General features: G+C 47.1%; 1 protein-coding gene across 2 annotated transcripts in view; it reads left to right on the top strand.

The window, feature by feature from the left end:
• Positions 1-12919, top strand: part of LOC117351050 (inter-alpha-trypsin inhibitor heavy chain H4-like) — a 141717-nt gene that overhangs the window by 107663 nt on the left and 21135 nt on the right. For both annotated transcript variants that reach the window (XM_033925734.1, XM_033925735.1), the window contains one exon: positions 3029-3203. In XM_033925734.1, the coding sequence (XP_033781625.1) occupies positions 3029-3203 (175 nt within the window). The remainder of the gene's footprint in view (positions 1-3028; positions 3204-12919) is intronic.

Below are 12919 nucleotides of genomic sequence, written 5' to 3' on the forward strand. Positions count from 1 at the left end.
ACAGGTGCTCGAGCTGACGCTGCAACTGTTCCTGGAGTTGAACTTGCAAGATGGCCGAAATACGGTCATCTAGGGGTGGCATCGGAACCGCTTTCTTTTGCTTCGGTTCCTTAGATGCCGCTCCACGCCCCGGCGATGAGGAGGCCGATGATGAGGCACTCACCGAAATTGGGGCGGAGCGCTTGCGGGGTCGGCGCGAGGCCGGCAAGGTCGGTGTCGCCACCGTGGCTGGTGGACGCTCGAGGGAAGAGGGAGGCTTCTTAGCCGGCTTACCTGGCGCCAGAGATGCCGATGTGGGGTCGGGCGGTGTCGAAGTAGACGGTGCCGATTTCTGTGGTACCGCTGTCGATGCCGAGGAGTCCATCGTCGACCCGGTGCCGAACAAAAGATTTTGTTGGATTTGTCGGTTTTTAAGCGTCCGCTTTTTAAGAGTGGCACAGCGGGTGCAGGAGTCCGCCCGATGCTCCGGACCCAAACACTGTAAACACCAATTGTGTGGGTCAGTGAGGGAGATCGGGTGTGCACACCGCTGGCACTTCTTAAAACCGACCTGCGGGGGCATGAAGGGGAAAACAGCCTCCGCAAAATCGAACCCCGAGGCCTGTATAATGGCAACAGGCCCCGCCGGGGCAAAGTCGAAAAAAGGGAAAAAAAAGCTAAGTTTTTTTTTTTTTTTTTTTACAAATCAAAGAAAAAGAAACCCGAAGGCAAAAAAGAAGAAAAAATGGGAAAAAATCGCGAGCGGGAAGGCAAAAAGTGATTTCAAAGGCCGTTGAAAAAACACACGCGTCTTCTTCGCTCCGCGGAAACGAAGAAACTGGGGACCACGCACTCCTCCGTCGGGCGGGAAGGCACTCGCGCACGCGCGGTGCGGCCAACTAGAACTTTCTAGTTAAAAAGGTCCGTACCGAGGGCTCCGTCGGTGACGTCACCCATGCGTTAAGAATATGCTGCCTGCTTGTCCTGGGATAAAATACACATTCCTTCACTGAAAATAATATTGTCAGAGCGTTAGGTTACACTTATCTGGTCATCAGCATTGTTGAGATTAAGAATTTCTCATCTCTCCAATCTTTTACTAACAGGTAAAACATTTGCCATAAACCTACTTTATTCCATCAAGAGAATTATTGCCTGGGTAAATCATTCAGTCGCAAGCACTGAGTGTTATTTACTATTATAAAGAAAATTATCGGAAGAAGAAATTAACATGAGCTACCTTGAAGATGTTTCATTTTTCTGTTAACTCCAGTTATTAAAGCATGCTAAAACAGCTAGCATGCCTTAGTAAAAGGACCCCTAGGTCTTATTGCATAAAATGGGGCCTGTGCTATAATAACACATTTCAATGGTAGCCCACACGGAAAACTATTCTTCTTAGCGACCCAATCTCCTTAAGCACAACCACTGAATATGCGATCCTAAAAAAAGAGATATCACTGGAAACCACATGACTTTTGACCTGACCCACAGAAGGCCCCAGCCCCTCCCAATCTTATGGGGATTAATTGTGGCTGAACATCAAGCTTTCCAGTTCAAATGAATCTGACAGACAGCACAGAATTTTTTTTTTTTTAATGGCATTCAATTAAGTCGAGGAGGAGTGGAAAGTATATCCGATCCTATCCTACCCTAAGGATGCAGAGTAATGAGATGTTGTAAGACTTTTTAATCTCTATGAGATCAAAACTTAAGAAATAATCAACACTTTAAAATGTCCAAACAACAGCCCAAGTCGGCACTTGGACGTCCTAATAGCAGGGACGTCCAAGTGCCGATAATCAAAACCAAATTTCTGGACATGTAGCAGCACTTCTAAGCAGCTGTGTGTCCAGAGAGCAAATGGACATGTTGGGAGGTGTGTTATGGGTGGAAATTGGGAGAGCTTCAACCTGGACGTACCCCAGCCATAATCAAAGCTTTCGTAGAGGGAACTTAGACGCTGGAAGTTAGACATTACATTACATTAGAGATTTCTATTCCGCCAATACCTTGCGGTTCAAGGCGGATTACAAAAGATTTATAAATGGTGGGTTACAATGGAACATCATTGGTTATTTCTAGAGACATAAAGGTAAAGAGTAGGTTAGGTAAAGATTAGGTCAGGTGGTTTCAGTGTGGCGGGAAGAGGGAAGGAGGGAGGAGGAATATGTGATGTTAGGACTGTTTCAAGAATTTCTTGAAGAGTATAGTTTTTATTTCTTTTCTGAACATCTTGTAGTCTGGGGTAGTTATCAGTAGATTGGAAATCTGTTTATCTAGTTTTGCTGCTTGCGTGGCTAGGAGGCCATCGTATAGTTTTTTCCGTTTTACTACTTTGATCGAGGGTAGGTGTGAATGGGGTGTGCGTTTTTCTATGTCTAATTGAGGTGGTTTGGATGAGGCGGTTGTTCAGGTAGGTTGGGCTGTCTTCATTTAAGGTTTTAAATAACATACAGTAGAATTTAAATAGTATTCTTTCTTGGACTGGTAGCCAGTGCGAGTTAATGTATGCTTTTGTAATATGGTCATGTTTCCTCAATGAGTAGATGAGTCTCAGAGCTGTATTTTGGATTGTTTGTAGCAGGGCAGGGGAGGTAGAGGATGTTGCAGTAATCTAGTAGTCCTAAAATTAGGGATTATACTATAAGCTGGAACTGTTTGAGTTATGCCTAAGTTTAATAAAGGTGCCTACGTTTAATAAAAGTGCCCAAACTGACAAGACGACCACTGGAGGATTTAAGGCATGACCCCCCTTAATCCCTCCCAGTGGTCACGACCCCCTTCCACCACCCAATGAGCAAAAAAGAACAACCCTAAAACCCATAGGCTTCCCATCAGTGGGGGATGTTCCAGCAAGAGGGTTGGGCACCCTCCTGCCAGCGATCTTCAGAGAGGGTGGGGAATGTTCTGGGCAGGAGGGATTGGGCTTGGTACATATATTGGCATTAATCTATCTCATTTCATTGGATATTTTTGTGCAATTATAGTAGATTTTCAGTTTGAAAATTTAACTGCCTGCATTACTGAATTTAGTTTGATTTTTCAGGAATCTGGGTGAATGGTAAACGAGGCAAAGAAAGTGAAAACTTTGAGTCATATGAAATTGCATACATGAATCCAGAGGTGAACTTGTCAGTAGCAACAAATAGCATCATGGTGCATTATCAGACTTTTTCACACAACCTCTCATGGAGCAAGACTGGTTCAGTTTCCCCGGAAGGGTAAGATATCCATCATAATTTGACTGTGTAATGGTGCTGCCATGGAATAATGTAAATAACTGACTCGTTCTGATTGATATAAAACTGAACTACAAATCTATCCCAAGGCTCTACCCCCGGATTCTATGGTAAGGATATTTTTATTGAGCAAGTGAAAACTGATACAAAGCATTGAAGCAAAAAGCAAAACAGCTCAACATTTTAGGCAAACAAAACCAACCCCCAAAGATCGCAATCCTTCCCAATATCCCCCTCCCTCCCAAAAGAAACCCAAACAACCCCCCCCCCGGGTCCTCCTTCAAATATTCAGCATCAAGAAAACACACAAAAGAACAGGTTTACCAGTCAGAACAAAATTAGGCATAAAATAAAAATCAACAGTTCAGCACCCGACTGCGAGCCAAAGGAGTCAGGGTCGTCCAAAATGGTTCCCAAGGGTCACTGAAAAACACGGCCTGGGAGAGTAGAAAGATCCTTCATATCCCTCCGTTCCCACATCAAAAGAGTAATCATCCGGCAGCGCCAGAGTGAGTAATCCAGAGCATCTGCCTTGAGCCATTTCAACAAGATACATTTCAGAGCTACAAGTTCAGTCCACTTGAGGAAGGCTGCCACTCCCTTCAGGCAAGGAAAATAATGTGGGACAACCCCAAATAATAGCAAAGGGGAATGGCGAATGGTAATGTCCCAAATTCTCTCCATGAAAACAAAAATATCAGTCCAAAAGTCTTGAACATTAGGGCAGGACCAGAACATGTGTCCCAAGCCCGCATCAGGAGCCCGGCAGCGAAGGCAGAGAGCAGTCTCACGGAAGTGTGCTAAGTAAGCCCTTTTCGGAGAGATATACAAACGAAAGACCAACTTGTAATGTTGCTCCCAAAATGTGATGTATTTCCTAAAGGCAGGCAGCCGACGGACAGCCTGCAAAAGGGCATCAGATGGTAACTCCACAGCGAGATCACGAGCCCAAGCATCTCGCAACTTAGAATGGTCAAACAACGGGGACTCATCTTTCAAATGGCGATGATGGAACTTAAGAGGGACAGGAAGTTGAGAACCAATGGTAAAAGCCGTAGATAACAGTTCCTGGCATGAGGCCTGTAAGGAACTAGAAGGTAAGGAGGAAATATAATGTTGGATCTGCATATATGCAAAATAATCAGTGGGCGGGAGATCAAACTCATCTCGCAACTGTGTAAAAGACTTGAGTTTGCCATCATCATCCACCAAATGAAATATGTAATGAATCCCCCTTGTCTCCCACCGAGCAAAACTTGGCCCATCAATCCCAGGCAGGAAGGAGCCATTAAAGCGGATAGGCAGAAAGGGAGAAACAGAAGCAGAAAGAGCGTGAAATCTACAAACCCAGCGCCAAACCTTCCGCAAGGGACGGTGCAGCACTTTTACAGGAAGAGATTCAGGTACAATAGAAGGAAGATAATGAAGATAAGCACTAAAGTGATTAGAGTGAAATCAGGAAAGCTCCAAAGAAGTGTTAGTGAACATGGAGGTACCCCTAAAAAGATCATCAATGTGGCGCATGCCACAACCAACAGTCAAATATCTGAGGCTCAATAAGCCCAAGCCACCCCTGTACCAAGGGGTCGAGGCCCATTTATAAGGCAAACGAGGCCTCCTTCCGTCCCAAAGAAACCTCTGTACCAAACATTCCAAGCGCCTCTCATCCCGGGATGTCAAGTAAAGAGGAAGGACCTGAAAGACGTAGAGCCAACAGGGAACGACAAGCATGTTATACAGATGTACCCGGTCCAAGAGCGAGAAGGGGAAAGTTCCCCAAAACTGGAGGTTGTTCCGAAGGGTCTGAAACAGTGGTTCCACATTTAAGCGATACAAGATAGACAAGTCCCGAGGAATAATGACCCCCAAATATTTCAAAGTCGATTCAGCCCAACGAAGGGGAAAGACACCCCTCCATGCTGCACGTAATTCAGGGGGAAAAGGTAAAGCCAGGGACTTATCCAGATTAAGTGATAGACCCGAGTAAAAACCAAATTCAGAGATGAGGTCCAATGCCGTCAGTAAAGAATCCTCAGGCCTAGTGAGAATCAAAAACATGTCATCTGCATACGCTAAGGTCTTGAGCTCAAAATCGCCAATATGCAGGCCCCGCACTTCTGCAAATCCTCGAAGGGTACACAGCAAAGGCTCCAGCGACAGGAGAAACAGCAGGGGGGATGAAGGATAGAAAAAGAGTCTGTGCGAGTCCCACTGACTAAAAGCGAAGCCCTCGGATTAGAATAGAGGGAACGTATAGCGTCAAGATAAAACCCGCCCAAACCAACATGTTCTAGGGTACGAAATAAGAAAGACCAATGTATGCTATCAAATGCCTTTGAAGCATCGAGACTGACAAATAGAGCCGGAATCTGATGAGAATGACAATGAGCAAGTGTGAAGAGAACCTTGCGGACGTTACTAACCGATTGACGGCCCCGAACAAAGCCAACTTGATCTTTATGTATGAGCATAGGTCGATGAGGAGCAAGACGATCAGCCAGCATGCGTGCAAAAAGTTTCAAATCCACATTAATCAAAGAGATGGGACGGTATGACTCAGGGAAAGTGGCCTCCTTTCCAGGCTTTAATAATAAGGAGATAAGAGCCTCATTAGCATAACGCGGAAAGGAGCCCTTAGTAATAACCGCATTGAAGTAAGCCAACAAAGGTCCAGAAAGAGTAGGAGAGAGAAGTCGGTAAAAGTCCCCCGAAAATCCATCCGGTCCCGGGGCTCAAGCAGGATGGAGAGCCTTAATGGCTGACTCCAATTCAGTTGCCCGAAATGGAATGTTGAGAGAAGACACCATGTCCTCAGGTAAACGAGGAAGACCAGAAGAGGAAAGATAATGTGAGAATAACTCCGGCGAGATTTCATCAGGAGCATCATATAACCGGCAGAAGAAATCAAAAAGGACCTCGGAGATATCAGAAGTAGTGTTCACCCCCCCCCCCCCCCCACCTGGGGACCGCAAGGACAAGATCGGTTTCCTACCCGTTTCAGTGTGAACGGGCCATTAAGTGTCCAGGCTTGTTCCCATAACGTTGAAAATGGTGCTGATAATAAGCCCTCCACTTCTGAGAACAAGAAGTAGGGAGTTTAATGCTTCTTGAGTGGTCAAATAGCAATCCCGAGTCTCCCGTGAAGGACGCATATGAAATGACCGCTTAGCCAAGCGTAAGGCACGTTCTAGATTAACGACACCCTGGTTGACACGCTTATTTCAAGCACTCAGAAAAGAGATAACGTGTCCCCGAATCACCGACTTCCCGGCCTCCCAAAACAAAATAGGATCATCCATGTGGGGAGCGTTATGGGTAGAGTATTCATCCCACTGAGTCTGTAGGAAGTTCTGAAATTCCTCATCCTTAGCAAGATAAGACGGGAATCGCCAAGACAACGTCCGAAGATACGTGGTATCCAGGTGGATATCCGCCCAAATCGAGGCGTGATCAGAAATATTCAGAGGACCGATCTCAGCCGACGAGACGGAAGAGAACAGATGCGAAGATAGAAGGATGTGATCAATCCGAGACCAGGTCCCATGGGCACGAGAAAGATGTGTGTAGTCACGAACCTCAGGGTGAAGGAGGCGCCAAGGGTCCACTACTGAAAGAGCATCACAAAAGTCTAAAAGAAGGCGACCCCTAGAACCCAGAGAAGAAACAGGGGATCTGGATTTATCCTGATCAGGATTCATTACCAAGTTAAAATCTCCCAGGAGAAGCAGGGGATCACCAAGAAAACGAGAACAAAGTTTAAGCAACCGTTGCAAGAAGGCTGATTCTCCAGAATTAGGGCCATAGACCACAAGAAAAAGATAGGAGCGACCTCCTAAGGTAAGTCGCAAAAGCAAGGATCGACCATCAGCCGCCTTATCAAGAACTTGTACTTCAATAGGCGAAGACTTGCGGACCAACACAGCAATGCCCCCATGGCGGCCTTGAGAGGAGGCAAAATATACCTCTTCCACCCAAGAACGGCACAACTTAAGATGTTCTGCGTCAGTCAATCGTGTTTCCTGGAGACAAGCAATATCTGACCAATAGCGTTGTAGGGCAGCAATTATTTTGGACCTCTTGACGGATGACGTGATGCCCCCAACATTCCAAGATGCAAGTCTAAAAGAGGTACTCAAAGCAGGAAATCAGGAAAGAAGCAACAGAAAAGAAGAAACAGATGAAAACTATCCCAAGGGCCCAGCCACCCCCCAGAGTAGTAGTGACAATTAGATGATAGTGACTGATAAAGAAACTGAACAATTGAACATATCAAAAATATTGAACAAACATATAGAAGGAGGACCCCCCACCCCCACAAACCCACCCCACCCACACCCAAGTACCCCTCCTCCCTCCCAAACCAATATCTCAGACACCAACAAAAGCCCTGTCCCACAAAAATGGAACGGAGAGAGCGCCACGTTAAGACGTATGCAGGGCCCCCAGTCCCTCAACCCCACCCACTCCATGCACCCCACGCCACTCCAAAGCACCCACAGCAAATCATCCACTCACCCCACCCAGCCAGCCAACCACCCAAGAAGAGTTGCAAAGCTACAAGTAGCAGAGATGCTTAAGGACACAAGACATACCAGCGCCCTCAGGCTGCAGAGAGCACCATAGCCCCCCATCCCGCCCACCCAAAAGAGACACAAACAGGGATACCACCCAACATCCCAGGCACAAAGAGGCAACTCAAACTAACACAGATCCAGGATGAAAAAAACAACTCTGTATCCACAATCAAGCCCCACTCAAATAGAACAACAAAAAGACCTCCCCCCCCCCCCCCCAGCATCCCAAATCCATCCGGACTCAGTCATTCCGCAACCCCAAGCAAAAGCAGAAACCCCACAAGCATGCTCCAAGCAATCAAGAAACAACAGACACTCAAACAAGACGAAGAGCAGACACCCAATGGCCCTCTCAAGAAAGGAGGTAATACGCCCAGGCCTGAGAGGTCCAGCAAGTGAAGACAACACAGCTGCACAGTCCATTAGGGAGCACACCGGTCCCAACCTCCCCGCACACAAACACTCCAACCATGAGTCCCAACTATAGCCCCCCTAGTCAACCAACACCCCAACAGACAGCCTGCAAAAGACCAAAGCAAACAATGGCACAGCCATGTACTCCTCAAACAGCCAGAAAGGTCTCAGAGAGGCACATGGTTAAACACAATATACCAGAGTGCAAACACAGTAATGGGTAGGAGTAAAGTGTCACAGTTCAGGTGTAGCGTCAATGGGGCTCTGAACAACTCCATAGCAGAGCATGAGGAAACACCCCACCCAGAACCGAGATACAAGGGGTCATAGTAGGTGCAGTGAATCAGCAAGGCACCGCATGGCCAGTACCAACAGGAATGAAGAAAACGCCGCCATCAAAGAGTATCAGCGGTACGCTCCAGCTATGCCGCAGGGCTCAGGGGGCCGAAGAAGGCCCAGACTCTCCCGGCAGAGCATCTATGTAGGTCTGTGTGGCCTCCGCCGAGGCATAGGTCTCCAACCCTTTAGGGGTCCAAATCTTCAGCTGCGCCGGGTAGAGAAGTTGAAAGCGCTGTTTCCGATCGAACAGCGCCGAGCACACACGGGAGAAGTGACGTCGATGCTCCTGAAGCGCTGGTGAATAATCTTGAAACAAGCTCACCGGCGTCCCCTCAAAGAGAAGGGTATTCTTTTTTTGTCTGTATTGCCGCATCAGCTCAGCCTTGACAGCCGAGTTATGAATTTTAAAGATGGTGACCCGAGTGCGATCTCAATCGTTGGAGCGCCGGCCCAGGCGGTGCGCTTTGTCGAGCTTCAGAGGTCCCACACCAGCCAGAAGGGACAGCGCAGACTGGAGCCACGACTCCAGAGTAGAAAGAAGGCGAGAGTCAGGAACCGCCTCGGGGAGACCAACCAGATGTAGATTGTCCCTTCTCGAGCAGTTCTCGAGATCTTCCAATTTGTCCGCTTGTGCTTTCAGGGACGTCATATCCACAGCAGAAGCAGCGTTAGAGTCTTCCACCAACGAGACCCGGTGTTCCAACTCTCCCGTGTGCCTGGTGGTTTCCCCCAAGAGGAACTCGAGTGAGGTAAGCTGGGATGAGAACTGGTCAAAGCGGGAATCCAATGCCCGCACCACCGACGCCGACAACGCGGCGATATGGGCCTCCGATAAGGGGAGCGCGGAACCCAAGTCTCCCGCCGCCATCTTAAGAACATAAGAATATAAGAAGTTGCCTCTGCTGAGGCAGACCAGAGGTCCATCTCGCCCAGCGGTCCGCTCCCGCGGCGGCCCATCAGGTCCACTGCCTGAACAGTGGTCTCTGACTAAATTTTATAAATTACCTCTAATCCTATCCCTATAACCTTACCTCTAATCCTATCTGTACCCCTCAATCCCTTTGTCCTCCAGGTACCTGTCCAGACCTTCTTTGAAGCCCTGTAACGTGCTTCTGCTTATCACATCCTCTGGTAGCGCGTTCCATGTATCCACCACCCTCTGGGTGAAAAAGAACTTCCTGGCGTTTGTTCTAAACCTTTCCCCTTTCAATTTCTCTGAGTGCCCCCTTGTACTTGTGGTTCCCCATAATTTGAAAAATCTGTTCCTGTCCACTTTTTCTATGCCCTTCATGATCTTGAAGGTTTCTATCATGTCTCCTCTAAGTCGTCGCTTTTCCAGGGAGAAAAGCCCTAGCTTTTTCAGTTTGTCAGTATATGAGAAGTCCCCCATACCCTTTATTAGCTTAGTTGCTCTTCTATGGACTCTTTCAAGTACCGCCATGTCCTTCTTGAGCTACGGCGACCAGTACTGGACACAGTACTCCAGGTGCGGGCGCACCATTGCACGATACAGTGGCAGGATGACTTCCTTCGTCCCGGTCGTGATATCTTTCTTAATGATACCCAACATTTTGTTCGCTTTCCTTGAGGCTGTGGCGCACTGCGCCGACGCCTTCAATGTTGTGTCTACCATCACTCCCAGGTCTCTTTCAAGGTTGCTCACCCCTAGCGGTGATCCCCCCATCTTGTAAGTGAACATCGGGTTCTTTTTCCCTACATGCATGACCTTGCATTTCCCTATGTTGAAGCTCATTTGCTACTTTTTGGCCCACTCTTCCAGCGTTGTCAGATCTTTTTGGAGGTCTTCGCAGTCCTCCATGTTTTTGACCCTGCTGTATAGTTTATTGTCATCCGCAAATTTAATAACCTCACATTTTGTTCCCACCTCCAGGTCGTTAATAAATATATTGAACAGGAGCGGTCCCAGCACCAACCCCTGTGGAACTCCGCTCGTGACCCATTGCCAATCTGAGTAATGGCCCTTTACTCCAACCCTCTGTTTCCTGTCCGCCAGCCAGTTTTTGATCCATCGGTGGACCACCCCTTGCACCCCGTGGTTCCATAGCTTCCTTAGCAGTCTTTCGTGTGGTACCTTGTCGAAGGCTTTTTGGAAGTCAAGGTAAATGATGTCTATGGATTCCCCTTTATCCACCTGGCTGTTTATCCCCTCAAAGAAGTATAATAAGTTCGTGAGGCATGACCTGCCCTTGCAGAAGCCATGCTGACTCGACAATAGCTGCCCATTGTTTTCGATGTGTTCCCAGATGCTGTCTTTAATCAGCGCTTTCATCATCTTTCCCGGGACCAAGGTCAAGCTCACCGGCCTGTAGTTTCCTGGGTCTCCCCTTGAGCCTTTCTTGAAGATGGGTGTGACATTGGGTATTTTCCAGTCCTCCGGAATCTCTCCAGTTTTTAAGGATAGGTTGCATATTTGTCGAAGTGGCTCAGCTATTTCATTCCTTAATTCCTTGAGTACCCTTGGGTGAATGCCGTCCGGACCTGGTGATTTGTTGCTCTTTAGCCTGTCTACCTGCCTGAGGACATCCACCTTGCTCACCTCTAGTTGGACCAGATTTTCATCCTGATCTCCTTTTACAATCTCCTCGGGTTCCGGAATGTTGGTTGTGTCCTCCCTTGTGAAAACTGACGTCAAGAACTCATTTAACCTGTCAGCTATCTCCTTTTCCTCTTTTACCACTCCCTTTCTGTCTCCATCATCCAAGGGTCCCACTTCCTCCCTTGCTGGTTGCTTCCCCTTGACGTACCTGAAGAATGATTTGAAGTTTGTTGCTTCCCCCGCCAGTCTCTCTTCATATTCTCTTTTTGCTTTCCTAACCACTCCGTGACACTCCTTTTGGTGTTTTTTTTATGCTCCTTTTGGTTGTCCTCTGTCTGGTCCTTTTTCCATTTTTTGAATGATGCCTTCTTATCACTTATCGCCTTTTTCACTGCATTTGTTATCCACACTGGGTTTTTTGTTCTATTTTTTTTGCACCCTTTCCTGAACTTGGGGACGCACAGGTTCTGTGCTTCGTTCACCGTGCCCTTGAGTAGGGTCCAGGCTTTTTCTACGGACTCCATCTTCCTTGCGGTATCGTTGAGTTTCTTTCCCACCATTTTCCTCATGGCATCATAATTCCCTTTTTTGAAGTTGAATGCTGTCGTTGTGGTTCTTTTCACCTTTGATGATCCAATTTCTAGCCTGTTCTGGATCGTGTTGTTATCGCTGTTCCCTAGTGGGGCTAGTACTGCCACCTCCTTAGCGGGTCCCCCTAGTCCGTTGAAGATTAGGTCAAGAGTGGCATCTCCCTGTGTTGGTTCCGTGACCAGCTGTTCCATGAAACAGTCCCTCGTGACCTCCATGAATTTGGTCTCCCTCATACAGTTTGAGTGCCCGATGCTCCAGTCTATTCCCGGGTAGTTGAAGTCCCCCATTACCACCACACTTTCGCTTTTGCATAACTGCCTCAGTTCGGCCACAAGGTCTTGTTCGATTTCTTCTGATTGTTGTAGCGTGGCCGGCCCTCAAGGCTCGCAGTAACCGGCCCACGCTTACAATATTCTCCCCAGCGTGCTTCCCCAAGATGGAGGAAGTCCCTGTTGTGCAAAACTTATCCTATGTGTATAACAGAATGGCCTCACACAGGTAAGTAATGAAACAAAAATCAAATTTATTGTTCAACTGGCAAGTCCAAAAAAAATGCATCAAAAGAAAATGTATTCCAAAAGGTCTTTGGCAAAAACATACAACATAATATGATAGTAACCAGCCTGGTCTGGATATCTGTCTCAAAGTTCTTTATCAATGTCCCAGGTGTAACAGAGTCTCTTGATAGTCCTTGACTCTCCCAGAGTCTTATTCAATAAATTGGCAAACTAGGTATAGTACACTGCACTGGGCAGCGATGCCCATTAAATGCAGTAGCAAAAGCCTGACAGATTTGTCAAAGGGCTCCTTGTTATCAATAGAAAAGTATCCTGCAAACTATTCAACATGGTACTGTGTAAATCCTGTACCAAGCTTCCAGGATATTCACACCTTCTGAAAGGAACTTGCTGAAGTTCTTTTCCAACAGCAGCCCTCTTGGTAAGCAAGGCAAAAAAAAACTTCTCATACAAGAAAACCCTTGGCTAGCATACATTTCATTAGGTAGCAGACTTCAGGAAAATCCTTATGCTCAATAGAAATGGAAACATTCAAAAAAAAAAACAAAACCTAACACCAAAAAGCAATTCCAAACTAATTGGTTTCCATTTCCTCACATAGTCCCACCTCTGGTAAAGTGTTACAATCCATAGCTTCACCTTCAGGATTTCCCAGGGTTGTATCATCTGGTTCTGTGTCCAACATTTCAATGTCCCTTGTCTCAG

Source organism: Geotrypetes seraphini, chromosome 17, assembly GCF_902459505.1.
Source record: "Geotrypetes seraphini chromosome 17, aGeoSer1.1, whole genome shotgun sequence".
NCBI lineage: Eukaryota > Metazoa > Chordata > Amphibia > Gymnophiona > Dermophiidae > Geotrypetes > Geotrypetes seraphini.